The sequence below is a fragment of the Melospiza melodia genome, chromosome 2 (genome assembly GCF_035770615.1).
Source record: "Melospiza melodia melodia isolate bMelMel2 chromosome 2, bMelMel2.pri, whole genome shotgun sequence".
Classification (NCBI taxonomy): domain Eukaryota; kingdom Metazoa; phylum Chordata; class Aves; order Passeriformes; family Passerellidae; genus Melospiza; species Melospiza melodia.
In genome coordinates this window covers 121,330,535-121,358,285 of record NC_086195.1, presented here as the reverse complement: position 1 = coordinate 121,358,285, position 27,751 = coordinate 121,330,535, and the positions used below count along the sequence as shown (strand labels likewise).

Below are 27,751 nucleotides of genomic sequence, written 5' to 3'. Positions count from 1 at the left end.
AATCTTCATTAAAGTGTAGATACAGTGAAAATAGCATGTATAGACAGAAAGCATATTACAAATATTTCAAGGAATATATTATCAGGTGTAATTTATTATTGAATTAACTACATGCATGTTACTTGAAGCAGAATCCATGTTTTTAATTCTGTGAGCACTCATTTCACAACATGCAAGAATAGGATGGCAAAGTGAGCTGAGCACAATGTCAACTGTAGTAAGGAAAAAAGGGTTGTCTGACATATTCAATGTTCATTAGCATCCTTCAGCACTCTCCAAATCTATTTATTCTTGATCATTCACATTTTACCCATTCTTGATGGGTTTTGTTTCTAACTCCTTTGTGCTGTAAAAAGGATATTTGGAGGAGGTTTGTGACTTTCAGGGCAGCAAAAGCTGTTAAACACACTGTATTTTTTTTTCTTCTCACTCCTTCTCTTTTCTGCCCAATTCCCTTTGTAATAGTGATTTTTGGAGTCTGTGCAATCTAGAAACCCCTCCACTCAAGGAGCCATAGCTACTGCTGCCAGAGTGAGATTTACAAAGAGCTCCCATGTAACAAGCAGCAGCACATGAAACCAGCCAAGGAACAGGATGCATGAGCTCAGGGGAGATGGGAGCATTTTCCACAGAGAAGTTTAATTCTGCTACTTTCTTTGTGTTTTGATCTATTTTGCTTTCATCATTGTTGTCAACATTGTAATCACTGCCAGCAAGATGAACTCTGCATAACAGTCCACTCTGTCAGGACCATACCTCGGCCCCAAATGACAACATTTATTTTAGGGTGTGGTTTAAAGGGCTGCAGGTGCCAAGGAAGACCAGAGGTTGTTAGTTCTGTGTGGCACCAACAGCTAATTTTCATGTAGCCTTTCCATCTGCTGCAGGAAGCATTGAGGCCTCCGTGACACTGAAGAAAGCCAGGATCTTTGGGAGCAAGCCTCAAGGGCAGATCAGTTCAATTAACTTTTCCTTTGTTGCTATTTCTGTTAGATTTTATAAATCAAATCAACACTGATAAAAGAAAAAGGAAAGGAAAGGAAAGGAAAGGAAAGGAAAGGAAAGGAAAGGAAAGGAAAGGAAAGGAAAGGAAAGGAAAGGAAAGGAAAGGAAAGGAAAGGAAAGGAAAGGAAAGGAAAGGAAAGGAAAGGAAAGGAAAGGAAAGGAAAGGAAAGGAAAGAAAGGAAAGGAAAAGAAGAAAAGAAAAGAAAAGAAAAGAAAAGAAAAGAAAAGAAAAGAAAAGAAAAGAAAAGAAAAGAAAAGAAAAGAAAAGAGAAAAAATGAAAAGGAAAAAGAGAAAAGCAAACAGAAAAGCTGTTACATCCTGTTCTTTTCTAACTAGGCCATTAAAATTGTGGTATTGTGGATGAGCTGTAAAATCATGAATCTACAATGTTCTTATAGTACCATAATGAAATGCACTGTTTTCTGGCTGATAGAGAGTCAGAATAAAGATGTTTTATTTTTTATTTTCTCTTTTCTGACTTTTTGGGTGTACTAAAGTCTAACAGGAAGATTTTTCTGGACTCTCTGTAGCTTTGTGCTTCAGTTTTGGACAGCTGGCTGGAAAAACTCTAATTTGATGCAGTATATAGGATCCAAGGATCGGTGTTTTGACTGTAACGTATAAAATTAGGTAATAAGAAGTATTTAAATCCATCAGTGAAAAGGTAGTTAAGAAAAATACAGGTAGTGTACCTAGGTGGATCATATATGCACAAGGATGTGAAAGGCAGGCTTTGCATCTAGTAGATACTCTTGAGTTTGAAGATTAGTTGAGGAAAGTGTAAATTCAGATGATGCAGCATCATGTGACTCTTTGTGACATGTTGAGTATGTTTGAAGTATCTTCAAATATATTTTCAGCTTCAGCAGCTTATTCTGTAGGCATAAAGTCTTTACTTAATTTGTAAATTACTGTCTTCATTTATAAATTACTATACTGTATGCATTTATTTTAATCAATCACTGCAGCTGTGATGCCGGTCTGATTTCTGAATCAGCACTCAAAGATAAATGATAGATGGTTTGTTAAGCTCTCTCAGCTAGAGTTCATGATGCTTAATTTTCTTAAGTGATAATATTTCATGCCATAATACTGATCTTTTTTTTATTCTTCTTTCTGCTTAGTGGAGTTTAACCTAATTACATATGGTCTCTCTAACAGTTGCAGTATGGAACCTTTCCTGAACTTTCATAAATCACCATTTTAACTTTTTCAGAAGAAACCCTACAAAAGGTCACCTGTCATCAAAGATATTCTAGCTACAAGTTGTAACACTTAACCCTGTCTCTAAGCTCTCTTAACTCAATTATGCCAATGCATCACTCAGCTCTCTTTGGGTTTGCAATAAAAGGAGTATTGGTCTAGGGCGATTTTTTGGATCCCTGGCAGCAAGACGCCATACATGTACTTACCTCATTCACAGCTGGATGGTTTCATTGTAACCCCTTGTGTCTCACTCCAACATTTCGACCTCATAAAAGCATAATGTCACTGAGGTTTGATGTAATTTATTCTGAAGATTGTGGTTTTAAGTCTTCCATGTGCAGTTAATAAACAGCATTCTTGTCATCAGTCAAACTTTCCTCTCTCAATATTTTCATCTGCATTTTTTACACACAGAAGCATATATAGACCCAAAATAAGCTGAAGATGTTTTTGAGAAGTATTAGAGGAAGAGAAAGAGAAGGGAAGAGGCAGAGAACAAGATAACTGAAGATTAATCATACCAGAACCAGGCATGCTTTTGCAGTGTTTTTTCCATTCCTGTTATATTTTTGTTTGGACTGGCTCCAGAGAAGCCCTGTTCCTTGCCGCTCTTGTTTGTGTGTGTGCTCATGCATAAATTCAGGTCAAGTATGAAACCTCTTTTCTGCATTCCTGGTAAGAATGTGTAATGTCCTTATCAACAGATAACAAGAAATCTGAACTAATTTAGCTCACGACCTGGATTCTTTTCTTTTTTTCTGCATTAGCAAAAATGTAGTGTTTGCTTAGTTGTTAATGTATTTGGTTCAGTAAATTAGAGCTGCTTGAAATTTCTACTAATCCTTTTCCATTCAGGGTTCCCTGTACTAAGTGACACTGAATAAAACAAAAACCACATGCACACACAGGTTTCTGAGATTTTCTGAATCAAATATAATTTAAGGAGGACAACATTTAAAACAAGGTGTTGTGGTTTTGGGGTTTTTGTTTTTATTTTTTTTTTTGGTCAGTTGGTTGGTTTGTTGGGTTTTTGGGTTTTTTGGTTTTTTTGTTTTGTTTTGGTTTTGGGTTTTTTTGGTTGGTTTTTTGATTTTTTTTTAATTACTGTGCCAAAAGCAGTAATGAATAAACAGTGTTTACCTGAAAAATATGCTTTGTTTGAACTTGGTCATTAAAGCATACAAGGGCTGAGGGGTTATTTTGTAATGAAAGAATGGACCAATATATAAGGATAAAAGTAGAAAAAAGGTTTTACACACACAGCACAAAGATGTTTTTGAATGAATCAGTCTTTGCTATTTAATTTACATTTTGAGGGCTCATTAGGATGATGAATGACACTGCTGGAGAATAAAACATACTTCCTGAACAAAAGAAAATCTCTGTAGCCTAATAACATTTTATGCCAGCACTTACATTTGTCAGAAGTGGATGCTATTTATCCCTATGATTATTTAAAAATCATTTTTATTGTCCTTTGTGCTGTGTCCTCTTCTGGGAATTTTAATTCAGAGTTTGACACCTACTTATTAACTTCCATGAAGTATGGAGTACAAAGGCTTATACTATATAAATGATTCTAACCAGCCATGTTTATATTGCCTGGAGCTGTATACAAATTAGCTGAGTTTGGATTCATTTCTCCTAGAAATGGAAAAAAAAAAAAATTGGAGTTGTGTAACCTTTACCACCTCAGCAAAGTAAATGTGAGTTGAGCATGGCTGACCTGAGCTTACCAGGATACGGCAGTGAGTCAAAAGAACAAAGAGGAGAAGTTTATGGCATTAATGCCATGAATTAGGAATCTCTGTGAGTTGAGAACGCTCTATTTCATGTCTTCTCCTTCCTCATCTGGAAGGATGAGGGTGAAATAGGAATGCTAATGTTTGAAACTTCAATCCCATCCACTCCTTAATCAGTAAATAATTACTTGCTGTCTTTTCCTCAGTACTTATATATGCCTATATTCTAGAGTCAAAGATATGCAAATATCAGAAAGCAGACTATCTCTGGAAAATGTCAAAATATTTTAGTAATTTAAACACTATTATAATAATTGTATTTTTTATGGTTTGTCTCAGAAGATACACTGCTTTTGTATCAACTATTACATTTTAGACCCTTAATGAGTATAAACCATCCTTTCACCAACATTCCCTCTTCCACTCTCCCTGTAGTAGATCTGCTCAGCAGCAGTGATATCCAGCCTTAAGAGTGAGAACAAGTCAAAGATTTGGTTTGCCTTGCTGGGGGAGTGCACTTGTTACTCAGTTAACTTTTTAACTTTTTGTGAGAGCATATAAAACAGATTTGTTTGGTCATTATGATCGGATGTGGGAATGTTTGGTCTTGTTTTCCTTCCCCTTTCCAAAGCCATCCTCTATGCCTTTCAAGAAGTCTAGCTAAAGCAAGTATGAGTGTGCAAGAAAAACTATTTTCTTATATCTAATTCTACAGCATTTCATATTGATTTTTGAGGCGGTGCTAATTATCTGAAACATTAGATCCCAAATTTAGCTATCATTTTTATTTCTGAAGAAATTGCTCATCAGCCTCCGATATACTCCATAAATTTTCCCTGTTGCATATTTTGTGGGCAAATAAATTATGGGAACATTTTGTAACACCATGTACACGTGTTACATGACTCTGTGCAGGTAATGGGTGAGCAGACAGAAACATTTGGCTACTTTTCATCCCCAAATGTGGTAGAGGCATTTCTGGGCATCAGTGCAGGCTGCTGTTTGGAGAGCTCCCATGGAGTTATTGCAAACCTCTTCCCCTTGGCTGGACCCAGCTGCTATGAGTGGAAGCCCTGGGAATGCTGCTCCAGTACGCACTGTGCCTTGGCTTCCCTCTTGTGAAGGACTGAGCCTGAGAAGGCTTTGATGTCTGCAGGCTTAATTTTGAAAAGCTGAGATCTTGTGGACAGACCTTATGTTTTATTTCAGAATACCCATTGTAGATTTTTGAGAGTGAGTGTGCATGTGTGTGTATTAGAGTTTGTTAGGACTTTTCTTGTTTCACTTGGTACTGTAATTTTCAGAGGGAGTTCCATCCTGCCTACCTAAAATGCTTCCAATCCTTTATGCTGCACAATGTATTCTTTGTTATCCTTCCTAAAAATATACTATATTTCCCATATAGAACTGTAGCTATATCTTGTATTTAAAGTTATATATATACCAATACATATCTAGATTGTGAAGTGCTATACAAGCTTTCATGGTAATGTGCTTGCATGCAAAGTACAGATTATTTCAGACTATTTTCAGTCGAGACGTCTGTTTAACATTTTTGTTGGTGACATGGGCAGTAGGATTGACTGTACCCTCAGCAAGTTTGCTGACAACACCAAGCTGGGTGCTGGTAGCAGTGTGCTGGAGGGAAGGGATACCATCGAAAAGGACTTTGACAGGCTTGAGAGGTGGGCCTGTTCAAACTTGGCTCATGGCAATCCCAAGCACAACTACAGGTGAAGGGATGAATGGATTGACAGCAGCCCTGAGGAGAAGGACTTGGGGATGCTGGCTGGCAAGAAGTTCAATGTGACCCAGCAATGTGAGCTTGCAGCCCAGAAAGCAAATTGTATCCTGGGCTGCATCCAAAGCAGTGTGGCCAGCAGGGCAAGGGAGGGGATTCTGCTCCTCTGCTCCACCCTGGTGAGACCCCACTGGGAACCAGCATCCAGCTCTGGGGTCCCAGCACAGGAAGCACACAGGCCTGTTGGAGCAAGTCCAGAGCATCAGAGGGCTGGCTGTGACTCTTGGATTTAATCTTTTCCTTCTGAACAAATAGCAGGATATACCACTTCCAAAAGTTACATCTCTTGTGTTGGTAGCTTTGATTGAGCTCTGAACCCTAGTGAGACACAATGGTTGACTTTTGGTAGGTTCACACAGCAGTCTCTGCCATGGTTAGTCCTTGTAGAAGCTGAGACGTCTGATGCACAGGTGGACACAGATTAAGAGTTTCTGTCTCTGCTGTAGAGATCCATCAACCATTTATGCAAATTGCCAAAATCAGTGCTAGTTTATTTTCATATGCTAGACAGTAAACTGTAGCAATTCAGCAGCTGCTATGCAAGCAGGAACCTCTGAGACAGTGTCGGTACAGAGAGATAAGAATGAAAATGTAAGCTTGGCTTCTGTCTCATTTTTGCTGTTATTTTCTTCTTTAGCTTAGAGGTACAGTTATTCTGGGTAGCAAATGAACCAATATCACACCTTTTCAAAGGCAATGGTTTGGTTTTTCAATTATTTTCTAGGAATGAGCAATCCCATTGTATCTTGAATTTATATTTAGGTGCTGTCAACAAGGCATCTGGGGGAAGTGAGGGAGGGGTAGCAGAGTCCGAGACCCATGTGGGTGATCTGTGCAGACAGGCTGCTGTGTCTAAACAGTCCCCATGGATAAAGTGAGGCAGGTATTCATCCCATAACTGTTGGCTGTTTTTCCAACTGCAGGTGTTTAAAATCCCGTTGTGCTTCTAGCATAAATGTACATAAAATTTATACTAGGCAGAAGCTGCTCTTAAGTGGGGATTTTCCCAGTAACCCTCTAAGGCAGAGGCAGCTGCCTCTTGAACCAGCTGGTTCTTGACTGTCAGATCTGTGCCTTCACCTGCACAGAAATAGTTAAAAGTCTTTGCCTGCAACCCTTATTAGAGTATCTTGTGTTTCATAGTTGTATTTTTCCAGCAGAAAAAGAATCAGAAAAAGAGAGGGTTTTGCCAAGAACATTTTATTCTGTTCCTCACAAAACACCTGTTGCTGCAAATGGTGCAGGACAATCTGTGTTTTGGAGTGGCTTCCCCATCTTCTCCCTGCCCTAATATCTAACTGGGCTACAAGGGACTTGGAGTGGCATCTGCACACAAAACATTCTGGAAGTGCTACTGGAAGTATGGCTGGGGAGAGGGAAACAGAGAGCTTAAGGAAACCTTTAGAATATATGTATCCTTTTGCATTTTCATTTTTCTCTGGTGTTATTGCCTGATGTCCTTATGTGACAATATGGGCACACAAATAAAAATCAGGTCCCAAGTGTAGTTTTGCCTTTCCCTCCTCTCCAACAAGAACCAGGACCTGAAACTCCAAACCCTTCATCAAATAGTTAATTCTCAGGAGAATGAGCCCCTCATCATTTCCTTCATAAACAAACAAATAAATAAAAGATACAAGGATCTCATCTGTTTAATACACACACTCTAAAAAAAAAAACAGAGTGCAGACTAAACATAGTAATCTGATGATTACAAATTATTCAGTCCTATAAACAAAGCATGACAATTGATAACAATGTGGTATCATCTATCATAAATGCAGAGCATCCTCTCTCATCCATTACAAATAATTTGGAGTATTTCAAACCCATAACAAATATATTTAATGTAGTTCACTGTAAAACAATGTGTGTTTCTCTGTTTCTAATGCTATATTCAAAAGCCAGCCAAGAGCTTTTTGTGTTTTATTCATTATATTCATTTATGCTGCCAATTCTACTTACTATTCTAGTATTCTGATTTGAAAAATCAAAATTTAATGTATTTCAAGCAATACTTAATGCATGTATGTCTTCAAATTATAGGAGATGGTTTATAAAGTAAATGATGAGACCATAATATAATTCCTGGGTTTCAGATAGATTTTTATATTGGTAGTTAAAGTATTGATCACAACCCTTACATTCTATTGGTAGCTTTTTATGTGAAGCAAATCAGCTGCCATTGTTACCAAAGCTGAAAATCTCCCTGAGTAACCCATGATAGGTTTATTACATAGGAAGCTTTGATCCTCAGGAGTCGACTAAGATATTCAAAGTTCTTATAAAGGTGTCTTAGAGACTGTGATACAAATTCAGATGTCTGCTGTCAAACGACTCCTATTCAACAAACCCCTATGAGCCACCTTTGAAAGTGAAGCAGCAAGATGACACCATTCATAGCCTGGCTTTTGGAGAGATCTTTGTGCTCCCCTGCCTTTCCTACCTGACAACTCGTTCCAGCCCCTATCAAAGTTGCATAACAGAATTTGTAAAAAGCTCCACAGAAGGGTTTAATGTGTTGAGAACAAATAACTTCTTTGTTGATATCCACTGCCAGATCAAAGTGACTGAGGGTAATAGGCCCAGAACTGCATTACCTTCAGTTACACCGGGGAACAAAAGAATAAAATAAAACAGCAAAGGGCGGCAGAGAACAATAAAAAAGGGAAAATACTAACAAGTTTAAAGGATTCAACGCCCTGAAACATGAATAAAAGCCACAGCAATAAATTCATCAAGATCATATAACAAAAGGGAAGCATGTGGCTTCTCAGCTGAAAGGCTTTCCAAGTGCACTCCTGTTTTCTGTATGTGTTGTTATAATTCAGGGTGCCACAAGACCTGCCATTCTCAACAGGGACAGAGAGCTGGCTCTGCTGCTCAAAAATGCAGATTTGTTGTACTTGACCTAGATGGAAATGTCTGTAAGCAGTATTAGGGATTTTCTCTCCATTTAGCTTCCATTTAAAATTAAATGGGGCTACACTGAACATTTCTTTCTCCAGAGACCAAATAACCTGTTTTTAAGTGGAGGATTATTAAAAAAAATCCTAAAGGCTTTTTCTGAAGCTTTCCAGTGAAAGTTTTGGAAATCAACCCAAACCAAACCTAAGGGCAACATAGTCTTTCTGTGAAAACTCACAAACACCTTAAAGACATGGTGGTCCATTAGCTGTGTGGGAGGGCTCAATGCCAGCAGGTGGGAAATGTGTCCTTACTGGAAGGACAAATGTGCTTTTCCAGATAGAAAATCTGGGAAAGCTGAGACCAGTTTTTCTTTCTAAATTCTTTCTGTATTTCACTGTTACTTGTAACAGTGACGGCAAAAAGAAAATCAGAAAGCATTGTGACATTCAGATGCAATATCCCCTTTAAAAGTGGATACCTTGAGAGAATATGAAAAGAAAAAGCCAAAAGAAAAAGAACTATGATCATGTAAAGCAAACCTTTTGTCCTCCAAGACTGAAGGACCAGTGTGGCTTCCATCAAAAAATGTTAACAAGTACAATACAGTTACTTGGGAACTACCAGTAGCTCTCCCCCAAACCTGGGACATCATTTATTCTCCTGCTCCTGGTCTTTGTGATTGCCCAAATGGTAGGGTGCTCTCATGGTGCCCACAGGAAAGCAGGGACTAGTGCTGGGAAGCTGCCATTCCCTGGGATGGATGGTTTTACAGGTGTGGAGATATCTTCACTCTGGGGGTAAGGGAGCGTGGGACAGTGCCTGGCTCCTGCCTAGCTCCCAAAAAAGAGGACTGATATGGGCTTGCAGTGAATCAGTGGTCATTTTTTTTTTTTCAGTGGGATATAGGAAGGAAGGGGCAGGAAAAATAAGGAAAGTATTTCTCTATTCTGCAACTTTATAGATGTGCTGAATTTATTGGTTCCCATATTAAGGCTATTGTTGATAACATTTGACACTTGTTTGGTTACTTTGGGCATTTCCAGGAAACTTCTAGAGTTCTTTTGTGTGGCATGTACACACATACATGCATGTGTATGTATACATTGGTATATATATTTGTACCTTGATGTATATGTGGTGTCATGTACATTCCTAGCTGGAAGGAACTTACATCTAAGTTCCTACATCTAAGTGAGCTCTAAGACATCCAGCCCTGACATTTTAGTTGAAATTTTACACATCCTATTAACTGCAATATGTTTAGAAAATAGGTTTCAGTAGGTTTGCAGTGAATGTGTTCCCATCAGTCTGTCAGTGACCACAGTATGCCTGGATTTTTCTTTTGACTTTCAGGAATCCTGAAAGCACAATAAAACTCTGCCAAGGTTTTCACTGTAGCTTGAAGAATTGTGCTATTTATCAGCCTCCATGTGGGTTTTAAGAGAATCCACCTGAGCTGACCAAAGGTATCAATGGATTGATTTGAAGATGCAGATGCATACAATTGTTTTTCTTAATTGATAATGCTTTGGGTTTTCAATAGCAAATTATAACCCTCTTGGGCATTTGCCCAAGGTGTCCAGGTCATAATTACTATGATCAGAATATGGCTTTTGTGTTCTTTCCAATGAGGCTGAGCTATCATTGTCAAAACCATGTAAGGCTCTCTTCCTTACACGTAATAGATAATTTTTTTCAAACTCATTTCTGATCCATCTATTCTGTGAAGCAGTTGTATTCTGTGCAAATCAGGGAAAGCAGTGCAATATAAGTGTTCTAAATCACTGGAAAGCCAAGGCAAGGCAATATCACCTATGCCCAGACAAGGTAGGAAAATGGTATAGTTCTGGATTTGCAGATAGGTTATTTGACTCTGCTGTCTTATCACCAGCTGCTCACTGGTCGGACTGGCTCAGTCAAGGGTTCTTGATGCTTGTTGCCCTCACAGTATCAGTTACAGTGAAAGGCTGAGGTTTCTTTTCCTGGGGAGGAGACACTGTCAAAGCCAAAACTGTCAGATGTTGGTGACATCCTTAGACTCGCAAAAGCCGTTAGCAGAAAGCCTCTGGTCTCCAAATCATGGAGTTTTTTACCTGTTGAGTTTAGATCAGTCTCAGTCTCTAAAACTGAGACGGCTGCTCTCAGCATTAGGGATTAGTGAGAGGTTGTTTCTCCCCAGGAAAGTTTTTTCATCTCTGTGTGTTGTAGGGAATAATCCAGTGTTACCTTCTGGAGCTACAGGCTGCTACTCAGTGTTTTGGGCTTCTGGCTGCTGCTTGAAGATCCTGTTATCCCCTTTTAGCCCACTGTGAAAGCCTTTGGTCTTAATCTTTGAAGGAGGTATTGGGTAGAGTGACATCCTTGTTACCCATCATGACAGAAAACACCCTTGTGTCATTTGTCCTGTCCTCAGCTTTGTTAACAGGATACTCATCCAGATTTTTGGTAGCATTTCAATGTTAGTATCTTTCCTTTGGACTTTGTAGAGATGTTGTTTGGATCATGAGTTTTATTAATATTGAATTTCTCGTGCAAGGTTCTGGTTTTTTTCTTGTTGCCTCCACCACTACCCGAAGGGTGGATTTTTCCCCCCAATGTTTCCTAAATGGATGTAAATAGGCTTTAAGAAACACCTGGTAGATGTTACTCTTTCCATCAGCACTCATGTGCAAGGGCATTCTTCCACTGGGGGCCTTTTGTGGGAAAGGTTTCTCCAGAGCTGTGTACTGCAAACCTTCAATCTGTAAGGGATTTAACCCTTTCTGTGCAACAGTTTGTAATCACATAACCTTTAGCTCAGTGGGAATGAATACCAATTATCATTTATAAACAGTTCCTCTCATTATGCGCCTATTTATGGCATCTTTTATAGCTTGCTAATTACAAGCACACAAAACAGAAATGTTTGGAGTTAAATAATGTAAACAGGGATGTAATTGATTTTCATGTTGAATAGTTTTTATTGATTTATCGTTAATTAACACTTTTAAAGGATCTCTTGGCAAAGTAATCCATTTAATTTATTCAGTGTTATACTAGCTGATGCTAAATTCATGTTAAAATTCACAAAAATAGCAACAGTTCCACAATACCTGTTTTTCCAACTGTTGCCGTTATGCAGATGTTACATATCCTCCCCAAACAAGCACAGACACTATATTAAATGCAATCAATCAGGCTCAGTCCAGGTCCTAGGCAACAAATGTCCACATCACTAACCAGTTGACACTAATTGGCCATCTATGCAGCAAGGAGGACAGGTATCTGTGGGGGAGAAGAGCTGCTCTCTGTTGGTCTCAGGGCAGGGTCCTTGGGTGGGCTGTTGAAGGACTGCATGGGCTCAGGGAAGAGGATTTCATGCTTCAAAACCAAGACTCTGGTGTCCATAATGGAAACTTTCTGACAAATACATCACTGTGTCAAGCAGCAGTCACTTGACAAGTTTTGGGCATGCATATAGTACTGCAGAAAATGTAGCATGCTGAAGACTTTTCCAAAGGTCCCCAATGGCTTTTTCCAGTTTTTTCTGTGGGAAGCAGGGACTGTGGAATCCATTCAGGGAGGTTTTCACAGCATTTTCGTATAGGTTAGATACCTTCCTCTCCTGCTGACTTTTCTGAAAGCACAGGTGACTTACTAGCACTTCCCCAGGATCAAGCATCTATCAAGGAGTAAAATTGCAAGGTGCAATCTTCATTATCACCAGCCCATTATATTTTTCAAATGGGTAGTAAGAGAGTGTAATCACAACAGGCCCTGTTTTTTCATTAGTGAAGAAAAACATTAATATACTGTGACATGGTATTGATTTGATGCAATCAATCTTTCCCAATAACAATAAAACCTTTATATTTTATTAATAGAACAATGCAGTTCGTCTCCATTACAGCTCCACTTTATTGTTCTGGGTCACAGTGTAATTCTGGCATGTTTGGAATTTTATTTTTATTAATATAATGTAAAAGCCTGTAAAATCACTCTGCTGATCTGTCAGTAGGTTTCATTTGAGGCTCCCAAGCATCCTTTACTAGATGAAATGTTACCAGTGCAGCTCCAGTCATTGATTGTTCAATGACCCTTAGGGGTGGAGAGAGTGGGGAGGGTTAAGAAGAATTCTTGGCCTTTAATTGTCTTGATTTTATTTGTGGTGTGGACACTGAGACTTGGACTCTGACCATGTCATCAGTTTGAAGATCTCAGCACATGGCCAGATCCAGCCCCTCCAAATTCCCTCCCAGCTGGGCTGTAGAGCCTGAGCTCTGCTGTGGCTCCCAGCAGCCATCCAGATGGCAGCCCTTCAGCATCATTTCTCTTCCTCATCCTGGCTTCCCAACATTTACTGCAGGCCAGGCACTGCATGGACAGGAGATGATGTCTCAAGCTCTGGGACAGGCCATGGGCACATAGTGGAGGAGTTATGCTCTTACATCATTTCCTTTCTCTTTTAAAAATAATACAATATGGTGAATGGCTTTACTTACACATCCACAGTACATCCATCTTCACCTGGACTCAGATCTGCCACAAGACCAGCACAGCCTTGTGATACTCTGGGTTATGGCTCTGTGAACTCCTCTCCAGTCTTTCTTCTGGAGGGTCTTGCTCTCCAAAAGCTGCTGTTCTGCCTCAGTTGTGGGGGAGCTGCTGAGCACGCTGCTCTGTCATTCATCAAGGGCACAATGGGCTCTTGCTTCTCTTTCCTAGTGTGCATGGCAAGTCTGTTGGATCATTTGGCATTTCTCTCTCTCTACAGATACTTTTGATTCATCTCCTTTAATTAGCCAGAACATATTCCTGGTCCTGGTACAAGACTAGGGCATCAATGATATTTCAGTTGCAGTGAGGCCCCCAATTAGTACAGATACTTTCATTAAAGCAAAGCTAGATGACTTCTATCACTTGATCTTTTTTGTTTTTCTTGAAATAAAATCTTTTTAAAAGCTACTCCTCTTCCCTTTTGAACCAAGAACAGTGTTGCAAGATCCCTTGGTAGGAAAAATAATCCCCATAAAACTATGAACTGGTCCATTTCAAAAGAGATGGGTTTATTAAAGGTAACAGTTTATTAACAGTGACTGTGAAATAGAGGGATTTAATGACTTTAATTAGTGCAACACTTTCTGGCACAGACCTTAAAGAGAATTTAACTCCTCTTTCCCATCTCCCTCCTGCACTTCTCTGTGTCTAAAGAAGTGTCAGCAATTCCTCATAGTAAAAGTGAAACAGCTCCCACTCACAGCAATGCCAAGCACAGGAGAAAACTCCTGCACCAACAGACCATGGCCACTGGCACTCCAATTAGTGGTAAGGCATAGCAGGAGTGCAGAGTAAAGCTTTCAAATATCAGGAACAGAAAATCAAGCTTCCTGAGCTGCCTCTTTATATCTATTTCCTTGGTGTAACCTTACACAGCTCAGCCCTGCTTGCCTGCCTCCTCAGGGACAGATTAGGAGTCTTCTTCACAGAAGGCACAAGCATTATTAATGGCACCCAGTGAAATGAGGGTGACTGCAGGGTGCCATGGCTCCCTGAAGTCTGTCCCTCTAAAGGTAGATGGAAATATTGCTGGTAGGTCTCATGTCCCCCCATCAAGATCAAAATGCCATCATTGTTAGAGAGGGAGAAAGAAAAAAGAGAAATACCATTTTTAATTCTGTCCTGATTTTTCCTGTTCAGTCCTTTTTCTATGGGATATCCCAGATTATCAGAATTGAAAATGTCTACATCCATGTTGATTTTGGCCAAACCCATTTTCATTCTTTTTTGAAGAAAATGCTTTCTTAAAGTAAAAAAAAAAAATTCCAAAATTTGGAGAGAAACATTTGATATTTTGGTTTAATGCCTTCTTAATTTAGGCCGTATCTTATTCTATGATTACAGATTATATTTCTTAAAATTTGTCATTTGAGTATTTTGACCTGATCAAATTTTTATTTCTCAACTGAATTGAAGAATGATTTGTAAAATTTCATTTTTAAGGTAATGATGTGACACAATTGCATTTTGTATGGAAGCATAGCCAAAGGGGTAAAATCAACAAGTAACCTGCCCTCAGGTCCCCATTCAGAATGAAAACATTACAAAAATTGGATATTTCCTGAGGGGCAAAAAGGTAAATTTTTGACTAAGTTCATCTTTTTAGATCTTAAATCTTTTTACCAGGCCATCTTTCCTGATATTCAAAGTCCTTCCTTTTCTCTTCAAGAGCCATGGGGGTTCAGCACAACCACTGCATAAAGAGCATTGTGGAGGATGTAACATATGTAAGGAAAGCAGTAACAACTAAAGCCCTGCATTTCTAAAAACCTTTCCTGGACATCTGCAAATGGCACTTCCCCAAAATTCCTTTCCACAGCCTGGCTATATTTCTGCAGAATCCCCAGAAATCACATCTCAGATCTCAGGCACAAAACCCTGTTAAACTCCGGCAAATTCAGCAACTTGAATGTGTTAAGATCTCTTTAGAGAAATGATTGAAGTGAAAGTTTGAGAGTAATGGTTCTCCTGAACCCAAGAGGCAGAAGCCATACTTATGGATAAGTAAAAAGATAAGGAGTTTACTTCTTCGTAGTGGATATTCCTTTCTAGCAAATGGATTGCATAGAAAATGTTGCATGTGCATGTGTCTCTGTGTGTGTGTGTGTGTGTGTGTGCCTGGCAAAGAAGCATTTCTAATATGCTTTCAGATTAAGGTCCATCAAAGTGGGATTTTTTCCCCCCCTTTTTCCTATTTTGTTTCATCGTGGATTTTGGTTATTGCCTGCCAGCATTCCATGCCTGAATCTTCCCTTCAGGCCCCAGGGAAATCCTGCAGCCCCACGATGAGCAGTGCTGTGCTGTGCCTGAGCAGCGTGGGGCGGACATGGGGTGGCCACTGTCATGCTGCTGGCTGCAGGTGACACAACCAGCCTGGCTCCCACTGAGGGGAAGAGGATGAGTGTGTACCTCAGGCTTCTGGAGATCGTCCTCACGCCTAATTGATACCAGAGACAAAAATCCGATAGCTTCTGGACACTTTGTAAAAACACCAAGCACAGTCCAAATAATGACAGCACCAAAAGCTTGCATCATAAAAATCTCTTGGGCTAAAATGGATATAGATACTTGCAGAAGATTTTTGTTTCTTTCCTCAACATAAAGATTTAAAGGAGGGAGAAGTGTCACAATATAGGCAATTCCTTTCAGAGAGGTTTCTTTATATATCTCCATGTGAAAGCTCTCGGTAAAGGAAGAAAAAATAATGCTCTGAAACAAAATTTGTACAGAGGTAGCTTTTTTTTTGAAATTACATCCCGTTTCCCAAGAATTCTGTGTAGCCTTTAGTCAGTCTTGTTTCTTACAGTTCTCTGTGCTTTGCATGGTAATTAGCTGCTCGTGTTATCAGCAGCACGACGCTCCCGGCTATTTCTCGAGCAGCGCTGCCGTTATCCTGGGCGGCAGCTCCGCACGGCAGCCAGCCCTGGGCGCAGAGCTTGGCGCTCTGCAGGCTCTGCTCACCGAGGGACCAGGGCAATGGGCACAGCATCCCAGGGGAAAAAAAGAGGCTGAGCCCTCTTTCCCTGACAGGTCCCCAAGACTTGCCGGTATTTCAATGATGGTCCGCTGGAGGTTCAGTGAGGCAAGTTTGTTATGACAGATAGCAAAATAGAGAGGAAGACAAACGAGACGGGTTCATCAGTGTCAGAGCAAACACAGGGGAGCAGCTCCTCAGCTTAGTTTGCATCAGCAGCCTCAAAATCTTTATCCGGTTTTAATTTTAATTTTTAAAAATAATAATGAAAACATTTATTGCATGAATGTCCTGTGGAGGGACTGCTTTGCAGAGCTGCCAGCAGTGCCGACATCGGCCGTACGCAGGGGCCGCGTCACCAGTGCAAGAGCGCTCGGATGGGGAAGTCCACCCAAGAAAATAGCGTGTCAAGGGCTCCCTACAGCTAATGCAATCCCTTCTTTTAATTTACATTTCAAGAAATGTGTGCCAGCTTTTGTTGCAGTTTCTTTTTTCAAGTTAAACTGTGGCCATGAGGTTAAATTCAGTTTGCCAGATTCCATGGCAGCATGTGTTCCTCTGTAACGTCAGTAGATGTGTAGTGGATGGTCTAGAAAGTTTGACATCAACAGTAATGTTAAGATGTTCATAAATACTAAAAAAAAAAAAAAAAATCAAATTTACATTTGGGAAGATGTGAAGAGGTGAAAAACAGAGAGGAAAGTGTAGACATTGAGGGAGTTTTCCCCAAATATTATATCAGTTTTACATATCTTGTCTTTGGTTTTGTGTTTCCAGCCTATTTTTCACCCTTTGAAATGGTGCATGATGATTCTGAGAGGGAGATGTGAAAAGTTTTACTTCCTGCCCAGAGAGGTGATGGGCTAGAAAGAAAACCTGAAGTTTTAGTTCTGGGGTAGTAGAAGCAAAATTTCTTGCTGATGAGTACTTGCAGACTTTTTTCACTACACTTCTAGGGAAGTTATTTAATTTTGTAACAGACGCTTGTTCCTAATCCTAGTCTGAAATAGCCTGCTGCCAAATTCACATTCAGTATTTTTATCCTCACAGAGAAAGAGATCATCATTTTATCATATGTTCAATGTGCTCTATACAGCATAAGATCACATGGTCATCTCATCCCTTCTGTAAGATGGCAATAGACTAGAACAGACAACTTAAGGATGGCAGTGAATTTGTTGCTCTCTAAACAAGGCACTCATGATGAGGGCTTTGCATTCTCCACTGTTAGTGGGATAACAAGTGAACAAACTGGGGCTTGGGGAAGGAAAGGGAAGAAATAGATGGAAACCCACAGAGAAGAGAAGAGAAGAGAAGAGAAGAGAAGAGAAGAGAAGAGAAGAGAAGAGAAGAGAAGAGAAGAGAAGAGAAGAGAAGAGAAGAGAAGAGAAGAGAAGAGAAGAGAAGAGAAGAGAAGAGAAGAGAAGAGAAGAGAAGAGAAGAGAAGAGAAGAGAAGAGAAGAGAAGAGAAAAATAGCAATTATCTAATATTAACTTTTAAATTATTAAATATACAGAGATTGTTGTGTCTCTCCATCTTGCTAGGTTCACTGGCAACATGAACACTTGCACTCCTGCTCCTGAGACAGGAATATCACAAATGGTGTTGGGCAGCTCCTCAGGGGCAGGTCTGAGGTCAGAACACAGCTATCTGCTCAGGGCAGCAGCTTCTCTTCAGCATCCATATATCAGATATGTGTAATTCTTCAAAGTCTGACTTCACCACATGTACCTTTACCTTTGAAATCAGTGGTGTAATTTGTAGGGAACTGTAAAGCTGATGGACTGTGTTTCATCAAGAAGAGTTGATTAATTTGTTTGTTGAGGGCCATATTCACCAAAGATTTAGCAGGAGTGCAGGCAATAAAACACTTAGGACTTTCTATGAATTGGCATGAAACAACAGTCACAAAAATTAGAAAACATAAGTTGTTCTTCTGTATATGCATAGCTGCTGTTCTCCTGACCTTGGTTACAGCTGGTGGGCTTTAAGCAGTTGAAGATCCAGATGTCCTCAGTCCCTCAGCTCAGACTGGGGAGTGGTGGTAAAAGTGTCCAGGACTTGCACAAATTGGTCAGTGCAATCATTTGGCTTTAGTAGGCATTTTTGAAAATGCCTCGTGATTTTTTCAGTGCACAAATACAGATGTGGTAGAGAAGTCTGTTTTCCAGATGAGAAGAGCTTCATTTGGAAAAATGAATTGCTTTGATATATCTCCAGGTACACACCTGAAAATTCAGAGCATCCAGGGGTTTTTTGAAAACAAGAGAAGACCAAGCTCCCCTCTCTGCTAGCTCTTTGGGTACAGTAATTACCAGATGGATTTTTTTCTATCCCCCTTTCCCCACATGGGAAGATCTCAAACCCCTGCTTTGTGATTTAGTTCTGTTCTGCTAAAAGAAGAAAGCCTTTCTTTGGGGAATAGTCAGGGAGTGTAGTGTGGTGAAGGAAATCCCCAGACAGCTTGCTGGATGCAGCAAGATGGGCACCCCCTCAGCATCAGCAACTCCATCCAAGTGTGCCCTCTCTTCCCAGGTGTGCCAGCCAGTGTGAGCAGACTGCGGGCAGGGGGCAGGCAGGAGGGAAGGGCTGTGTGTCTCACACTGCCTCGTCCTTTTTGGCAGAAGTTTGGGTCCCAGTGAACACCCAGGCTGAGCATGCAGGTGAGGCACTGTCTGGATGGTCTCCAGCTGCCCTGCCAAATCTCTGATTTCCCCTCTGCAGAGTAGCTCTGGAGTGAGTCCTACTGCTTGGGAGAGTCGAATTCTTCTGTGCCCTCAGTCCCACAATGCAGGGGTGGCCTTAGAGTCGGGATTTTAGGAAATCACAGCTTCTCAGGACTGCTGTGCCCATGCTCAGTGTTGCTGCCTGCAGCTCTCCCCTCAGCATCACATCTGCATCTGCCCTACACAGCCTCAGCCTTTGCACAGTCTCACTGCAGAGCTCTGCTGCACAAAGGATGTGGAGAGATGTTATTTACTTACTAGAAATAAATGCACATTGGATCCATGTACATGCAATGACTTCTTTGCTTCTGCTTACTCATACACAGTAGAGTCCAAACTGCAAGAACAACACCCAAAAGTGGTGTGAAAAAAAGTCTGTTGAATTTATAGAAATATTTTGCAATCATATGTAAACACAGTAAATATTTCATCTTCCTGTGGTGCTGATAGGTAATAATTTGGGAATTTTAAGCAGTGCAACTTTTCAGATGCTGGAAAGACTTGGTCTCATTTTGAATCTGTAATAGAGGTTGGAATATATTTCATGTGACAACCATGTCCTCAGACCTATTTGTTATTTCTTTTTATAACATAAACAAACTGTCTTCTCATTTTGTTTACAGGACAGTGGAACAGGAGATAACAGCTGCATTGAAGAAATATTGCGGGTAGGAATCCTAAAAAAATCATTTTTTCCAGTCCAATTGTGTTTGCTCTGAAAAGACAAGAGAATAACAATAATATTGCAATTACTGGTGTTAAAATTTTCCTCTTTTAGATTGTCATCTTTCTAAGGAAAAAGTAGGCAAAATTATTTCTTCAAGAAAAATAATTGAAAAATCTGTGAGAACAACATTTCAAAGCCTGTGGATTTCACTGCTACTTTATGCCTGTACAGCTGACCTTCATGCATGGAGAAGCAGATAATGGGATAAATTATAAACTGAAATGTACAATGATGTTTCAGGTTTACAAACCATGCAAAGTGCATGTTTCCATTAATCATGACTGTCAAAAATCTTAATTTTGAAGGGAGGTCTAGGAAGGTCATTTTCCACCTGGATTTAATTATGTAATGTCATTATTTTCATTATGTCCATTACATAATGACAATGTGCAAAATCTGTAGTTATTTCCATATTTCATTATTATTTCTTTTGTCTTTGTAATTTCTAGTTTATTTTCATGGAGCAAATTAATACACATCCAGACAGATCTTGGCTTGAATTAACTTGGATATTGATTATTTCCTGTGGCAGAAATATTTATAAACAGTGAAAAATTTCTGTAATATTTTAATTCATGGTTAATTTGGTTCATTTTCAAAAATGATAATTTGATAATTCACAATGCCTAAAAGTCTGATGTAATAGTGATTGAAACACAAAGCAAGGTAGATGGAATGATAAAACCTCCCTGTTAACTGTATGTGCTTCTACCTCTTGGATATTCCATCAACCAAATATTTCTGATGATTTATAAACTACAGGGTTATAAATATTTGGTTTGGAGGTTAGCACTGCATCAAGCCTGTTGTTTCTAAAGGCATTTCTCCATTCTCCCTCAATATGTTAAATGCAGCTTTTAATTCTTACACTGGATGAAGAGTTTATGGAAGGGTGATGATGATATATTGCTTAGGACTTCACTGGCAGAACTTTTGCTTAGCTAACATTTACAAAGTAGGCTTTGTTAGGACTTAGGTTCATATTCAACAAGCCTAAGCCACAGTCCCTGCTGGTTTGTTACAAATTAGTGGCAGATATCATGAATTCATGGTGTGATGTGACATTTAGGCTCCCATTTTCATTTTAAAGCAAGGCTTTTAAAATTAGCAGTCAGAGAAACTGGTCTTCTTCCTTTAGTTTCTGTAGTTTGGCTCATGCCATTAAGCAAAAATGCAGAAGAGGCACAATTCCTTCCACACAGAGGAAGATGGGTATGTAAGAGACACCATCTGAGAAGAAAAATGCACTGTTTGACTAAAGATAGTAAGGTGCATCTCCAAAACAATGAACACAGCTGCTGCTCTCTCTTTTTTTTTCCTTTGGAATGTTCCTCAAGAAATATTTTTGTCAAGCTTCATGATGAGTAACCTCACCAATCTGCCCATCTTCCATGTCTGCAAACCTGGGCATCACTTTCTATTCTGACCTGCCCTTGTGTCTCTGTGTTTAGGACTACACGTAAATCTTCCAGGCTGTTACTCTATAGTCTTTCTGACTGAAGCTCTTTATTCTCAAGGGTCCAAAACTCTCTTTACACAGTTTGATTGCTGCTGCATCCTTTCCTAGTTTTTGACAAATGCAGTGTTACCCACCTCCATTCATGCTGCTGCACAGATCATTTTCCTAGCTTGACATCTTGCCCAGAGACATCTGTCTTCACAACTCACCACTGTCATCTCCTTCTCTATCACATCAAGTACAGCTATTTGTCTCTGATTTTAAGGCCTTCAGTCCATGCTAACATATTAAATCCCAATTTTAGCTTAGCTGGTGATGTCAAAAAGTTACTAAGTTTTGCATCAATTAATTTCTCCAATACTTCCCATCAGATCTGGGAAGAGCCTTGAAAACTTTCCCAATCAGCTCCATAGCTACCTCCCAATCTTAAGAAGCTCTTTTTTCCCAAGGATGGTGGAAAACCAGTGATGAGGTCGGGGCTCTACCACTGTTTCTCATGCTTGAACATTTTTGTCCCAATTGTTTCTTGTAATACACTGTCAGGTCAGATATATCCAACTGTTCTCTTTTGTACTGAAAAGTGGATTTTCTATGTCAAGGAACTGCTGTATATTACAAAAGCAGTGCTTAGTTACTCTCGTAATACAAATCCAGATCTGCAGTTGTTGTTGTTACTGGTAATTACTGAAACAGCAACAGTAATAATGTGCCTTTGCTGCTCACCTTGTAATTTACTGGCATCTAGATATTTCCATCCCTCTCCATGCCCCCTTTTTCTCCTGAGCAGATCCATGAAGTTGTAACACAGGTTTTCTGCTTTTCTGAAACAGACTGTTTATAAGGAATGCCATTTCTATGGTTTTGTTGGAGGTGCTATTCACATCATAAAGCCAAAGTTTAGCTTCTTTTCAAACAGAAAATATGAAGTTGCTATACAGGTGCCCAAAGGCAGACAATGAAAAGCCACAGCAGCTGAAATACTTGTGTTCCCCTCAGAAAAGACAACTGGCCTGCTGGAATGTGTTTATTATAGGAAGGGCCACTCCTAATACATGGAACATCAGCAAAAGGAAGAAGATGCTTAAAATTCATCCTTTTAAGGAATGCTTCACCCTACTTAGGCTGTCTCTTGCGCAACACAAAGCAGAAAACATCCCCTCTTTCTAGGTGATGTGTTCCCTGCACAAGTCAGGCTGTGGCTTTTCCATGAAATAGATACTTCCATGGCGTGCCCATGTTTCTGCAGTCAAGAGTGAGGGCAGTAGTAAGTGTGCCCCGTGTCTGCTCCATCTGCTTCCCTGTGTTCCCTCCCCCCAGCAGGTGAGAAGAGGCAGGTTTGTGCATGGATCTTGTCACCCTCTGGTTCCAGCATGTGGCCATGGCCAGAATTAACATCTGGACCTGGGCTGCAAATCAGTGTAGGTGTGGCTTTAAAATCACCAAATCTGATGTTGCACTCACTGTGACAAGATTTTATAGTTTTTATTTTTGCTGTCTGCTGCAACACAGGTTGCCACAGCTTAAGTCTAGCCTTTTTTGATGTTGTTTTACCAAATGTATCGAAGCTCTATAGGCTTTGTAAACTGACAGATCCTTCTGCACAAAACTGCAGCTTCCAGAGAATGCCCCCAAGTACTGAAGCACAGAACCTCTTCCAGTCCTGAAGGAGGTTGATTAACAAGACAGTAACCCTGTTGAGATTGGAGCTGTTGTAAGGCCTCCTGTAGAGTTTGTAATCACTGCAGGAATCCTGAACCTCATCTAACCCCATGCACTAATTTATAGCAGCTTCTTCAAAGTGTGCTGACTTCTCTGTCCAGCTGCAGGCACACACTTTGAGGATAGAGAAACTTCTGAGAGCCTTCAATGTAAATAACTCCAGTAAGATGAAGTTAAAGATGTAATGTTGAAACGTGAGAGAAAAGCCTTATTTCTTGCTAGTAGATTTAAAAGGCAATTCCTTGTAAGCTTTGCATTGTTCATGGAGGACATGATAGAAAACTTTGAAGTGGAAAATAAAAGTTAAGACTTCACAAATACCCTTTGTTCCACCGTGCATGGAGCAGTTGCTCTGCGAGTTCCTGAGACATTGCCAAAGCCAACCTACTCACTTCCTTGCTAAAACACAGGCTGGCCAAGCAAGATTACTTCAGTTCTGGGGTCCCCAGCACAGGAAGGACATCAACCTGTTGGAGCAAGTCCAGAGGAGGCCACCAAGCTGATTAGAGGGAAGGAGCACCTCTCCTGTGAGTAAAGGCTGAGACAACTGGAATTGTTCAGCCAGGAAAAGAGATGGCTTAGGGGTGACCTAATTACAGCCTTGCAGTACCTAAAGGAAGCCTAAAAGAAAGAGGGAGAAAGACTTTCCACAAGAACATGTAGTGACAGGACAGGGGGGAATGGATTCAAACTAAAAGGCATTAGGTTTAGATAAGATACTAGGAAGAAACTCTTTACTCCAAGAGTGGGGAGGCACTGGAACAGGTTGCCCAGAGAAGCTGTGGATGCTCCATCTCTGGAGGTGCTTAAGGCCAGACTGAATGGGGCCCTGAGCAGCCTGGTCTCGTGGAAGGTGTCCCTGCCCTTGGCAGGAGGGTTGGAAATAAAACATCTAGAAGGCCACTTCTGACTCAAACCATTGAGTCTGTGATTCTATGATAGTAATTTTGGCTGATTTCTATTTGACTTTATTAGTGTGTGGAGCTCTGTATTTTGCTATGACTGGTGGGGTTTAAAGTAAACATTTATTTCACTGTAGTACCTTCAAAAAACAGGAGCAACAAGAATCCTGCCTCTCCACTAAGTTAACTGTTGCAGTCAGTATAGGAGGCACTCTGAGAATATTTGCTATGGAGTTAAGTAAGGGAGTGTGTTGAGTGCAGGCAGTTCTTGATTTGCAAGGTAAGTGGAGATTGATCTGGCTATTCTTACAGTCTTAGCTGTGATTTCCTAGAGCTGTGGTAGCTTTGTTGGAAAGAGACCCACAGGCAAGCTGAGCTTTTGATTATTGAAGAGCTTCCTTGTGAATTCCCTGGATATTTTGTTGACATGAGCAGTGTCATTGAACTGGGTAGAGAGAGGCACAGTTTGAGTGTTTGGCCTGCAAACAGTGTTTGGCTGCAGAATGAGAAGGCAGCAGGAAGCTGGAGGAGAAACAGGAATGCAGAGAAAGGGCTGGAGAAAACCCGAGCACAGCCAGTTAACACAGAAAAAGCCACGTCCCTTGAAATGGCATGGAGCAGTGGGGAGACAGGCTGGGGTCTGCAGGGGAGAACAGATAATTTCTTTCAGAGGAGATAGGAAAAGCCATTGGGAGGCAGTGAAACGACATGGACTCCAGCTGTGAACATCCGCCCCAGTGAAGGACTGCTCTCCTTGGTGCCATGAACCTCCTGTGCAGGGAGGGATAAGCACCCACAGATGGCCTTGAAATAGGTTGTGACTCCTCATGGCCACAGGACATCCACTTATGAAAATGACATTTTAAGTGTGATGGCTTTGATAAGTGATTTACTTGACTTCCTCCACCCTGTGAATCTAATCAGAGTTTGTAAAGCACTGCACTTCTTATTTGAGCAACATAAAAAAAGAATGTAAACAGAATCTAATTCTGTATTTTTCCCTTCCCCACTTGGGATCCCTGGCTCATTAGCAGTCTTGCTAATTCTTTAGCAGGAAGCATTAAGGATCGACCCATCAAATATTCAGAGCCCTTTTTCAAACCTCAGCAGCCATATGTGCCATGAGATCAGCTGCACTCCATCAGCTGATTGAATTAAAACAAGAGCAGAGGTAAATTAGAAACTGTCTGCACAAGACAAATCCTGTGAAAACATGAAATTCTACCAAACACACTGTCACTGTGAATAAGCATCACAGTCAGTGGAGCACATGTCAATACTTAGAGGGGAGAAAAATCAGTTTCTTAGAGGTAGGTTGTTAGTTCAACAACTGTGAACTGCTGCCTTGTAAATGTTAATGACTCTAAGATCCCACTGGCTGCAGTTAAGCTCCTGGTGGAGTCGGACATGTAAAGAATTACAGAACACAAATATGGTGATCAGCAGTATATTTCTAAACACTCCTGTTGCTTTCCAAAGCAGACGCAAAACCCTACAGGTGGAGTGAGACCCACTTTGCTGCACAGGCTCGTGCAGGAGCTGTGTCTGCACCAGCAGAGCATTTCTTTGCAGTCTCACTGCTGGGCAGCATCAGGAGGGAAGTGAGAAGGCCAGCCTCAGAGCAGCACCTTTGTGGAGACATTTGGGTTAGCTGTTGTGACTGAACCTGGTGGGAAACTCCTGGAAAAGTTGCTGGAGGAACACACCAACTTCAGGAAAAAGAGAGATGGTTGAGGAGAGAGAAGGTATGGAGACCTATAAGCAGCCCCAGTTTGCAGACACTTGATTAGTCTCATTGAATACAGAAGTACTCCAAAGTGTCAGAATCATATAAAATAATGTATCAAATGCATAAAATAGCACTTTTTTCATTGCAGTGTTTCAGAAGAACTTCCACAGCATGTTTTTGCTTTTAGTATCCTAAATTTAGTATCCTAAATTTCAGAGGGATTAAAGCATTATTTTAGGTGATGTATACTGTTCATTGCATTTCTTCAGTATTATTCTTTTTGTCTTTCTTGCTCAAATAAATGAAAAATCATACATACATAAGAGTGCTTGGAAAATCTAGCATTTCACTCAAGGACTAAATCCCAGAAACACTAAGACACATTTCAAGCTATTTAATTCAACCTGCAGCACTCACCTATAAAAATTGCCCTTCTTACCACACCTACACCCAGCTCATCTGTACAGAACCTTTTCTGAGCAGTCACTGTGCCTTTATCAGCTTTCTTCAGCCAGCCTGGGTACTGCTAGTGGTGTGGACAGCAGCGCTGTAGAGCTTCAGCAAGCTCTGCCTGGAGCTTCTCCAGCTTCTCAGTGAGAATTAGCAGTCCATACGGTACATTGGGCTGTTAGAGCAAAATTAGCAGCAGTACCAGAGCTAAAGATATTTTGTCTTTGTCCACATAAGCTGCAGTGATTACAGAGAGCTGTGTACACCACCATCCCCTTGACTCCTCGCACCATGAAAATTTCAGGACACACCCTCTGTACTTGGACTCCCTCTATGTATCTGCTTAACCCAAGGTCTTTCTCCCTCCAAAAGGCTGGAGGGAGATTGCTTACTTTTCACACATTTTGTCCCGTTTCATGCTCTCTCAGATCATCAGAGTCCCTCTCCATGTGACCTGTTACTTATTGTTAGCTCATCTGAATAGAACCTGCTCCTGGTTTGGCCACCATGCATGGCACATCCTTTTTATTGCCCACATTGTGGTTTTCAACTGTCAATACACCTTCACAGCCAACATTTTAAACCTAGACATGTAAATATTGCTTCCCTGACCCTTAACAGATAGAGTCTGAGGTACAGAACACCATGTAAAAATGCATTAAATGCTACACTAACAGTTTTAATGTCAACCAACCATAAATTAGTTGTACATCAGCTGTTCCTTTGAATTTTCACTCTTCGATTTTTTCTGCTTCCTCTGTTTTTGTTGAAAATGCTGTCTCAAAGGAATCTGAGGTTGGAAGTATGCTGTATATTTAAAACTTGAACATAGTAAATCTTGATGTCAGTTAATAAATACCACCTTAAAAAGACAAAAATTATAAATGTGTTAATGGAAATAGGAGATCAAGCTAGAAACTCATATGTGGGACTACAACTTAGAACTAACACCACTCAAAGGTAATCTGTCTTTCAGTCTGCAGGATCTGGAGGCACACTCTGTGCTGTTAGCCACTCATGTGCTGGGGCACTGACATTTTCAAATACAGCAAAACCTGGTGGTTTTTTTTGAACTGAATAGGGTGCTACAGACAAAAGAGACCCCATACTCCTTTTAGAATTCAAGTAGCTGATGTGCAAAGGCTTTGTGGTAGGGAAAGTCAGGTCAGTGTAAAAATGAAACACTACAGTTCTAATTTGGTGGAATTAATTTTTAAAATTGCTGTTTTGTAGCGAGTGTATATACCCTGTTATTTGATAAAGCAAGAGAGAATCCAGAATGAATTATCCAGCCTCTCTGCTATGCAAAAACAATCCAGTAAAATACTTACTAATTTTTTCCTCTGTTTAGAGTGTTTTCACAAAGCTGGGGAAAAAAGCACAATCACCATCTTGTTCCAATACAGAGAAATGATTCCTTGTTATTAGGGGCAAAGGGCCAGATAGAGCCTCATTTTGTGTAGCCCTGCCACAGCTCCTCTGAGGCCAACAAAATTAATACCAAAATAATACCAGAAAGGATCTGTATTATCAGTCCTAACAAAAGAAGACTAAAATTTGGGCAATAGCAGGTATCTGCACTGCTGGGAGCCTGGGGCTTGAGCCTTCAGCTGCTTTCTTTAGAGAAAAACTGACTTTCTACCCTCTTGGTAAGACTGACACAAAACAAATTGAAACCACAGGGAAGTGTGACTTGAGATGGCAGAGCCCTTCAGCAAACCCTATGGTGACAATGGTTTCCTCCTTGATTAAACAGGCATCAACCTGTTTCCTCCTTGATTAAACAGGCAGTGGAGGGAGAGGCAGAGCTCACACTCCATGTGTTGTGGGCTGCAGAGCCAGGCAGTCATTGCCCTGTAGGGG

The 27,751-nt window shown here is 40.4% G+C and overlaps 1 protein-coding gene across 2 annotated transcripts in view; it reads left to right on the top strand.

The window, feature by feature from the left end:
• Positions 1-27,751, top strand: part of AFF3 (ALF transcription elongation factor 3) — a 326,046-nt gene that overhangs the window by 128,695 nt on the left and 169,600 nt on the right. For both annotated transcript variants that reach the window (XM_063149789.1, XM_063149788.1), the window contains exon 4: positions 19,526-19,570. In XM_063149789.1, coding sequence (XP_063005859.1) covers positions 19,526-19,570 — 45 coding nt within the window. The remainder of the gene's footprint in view (positions 1-19,525; positions 19,571-27,751) is intronic.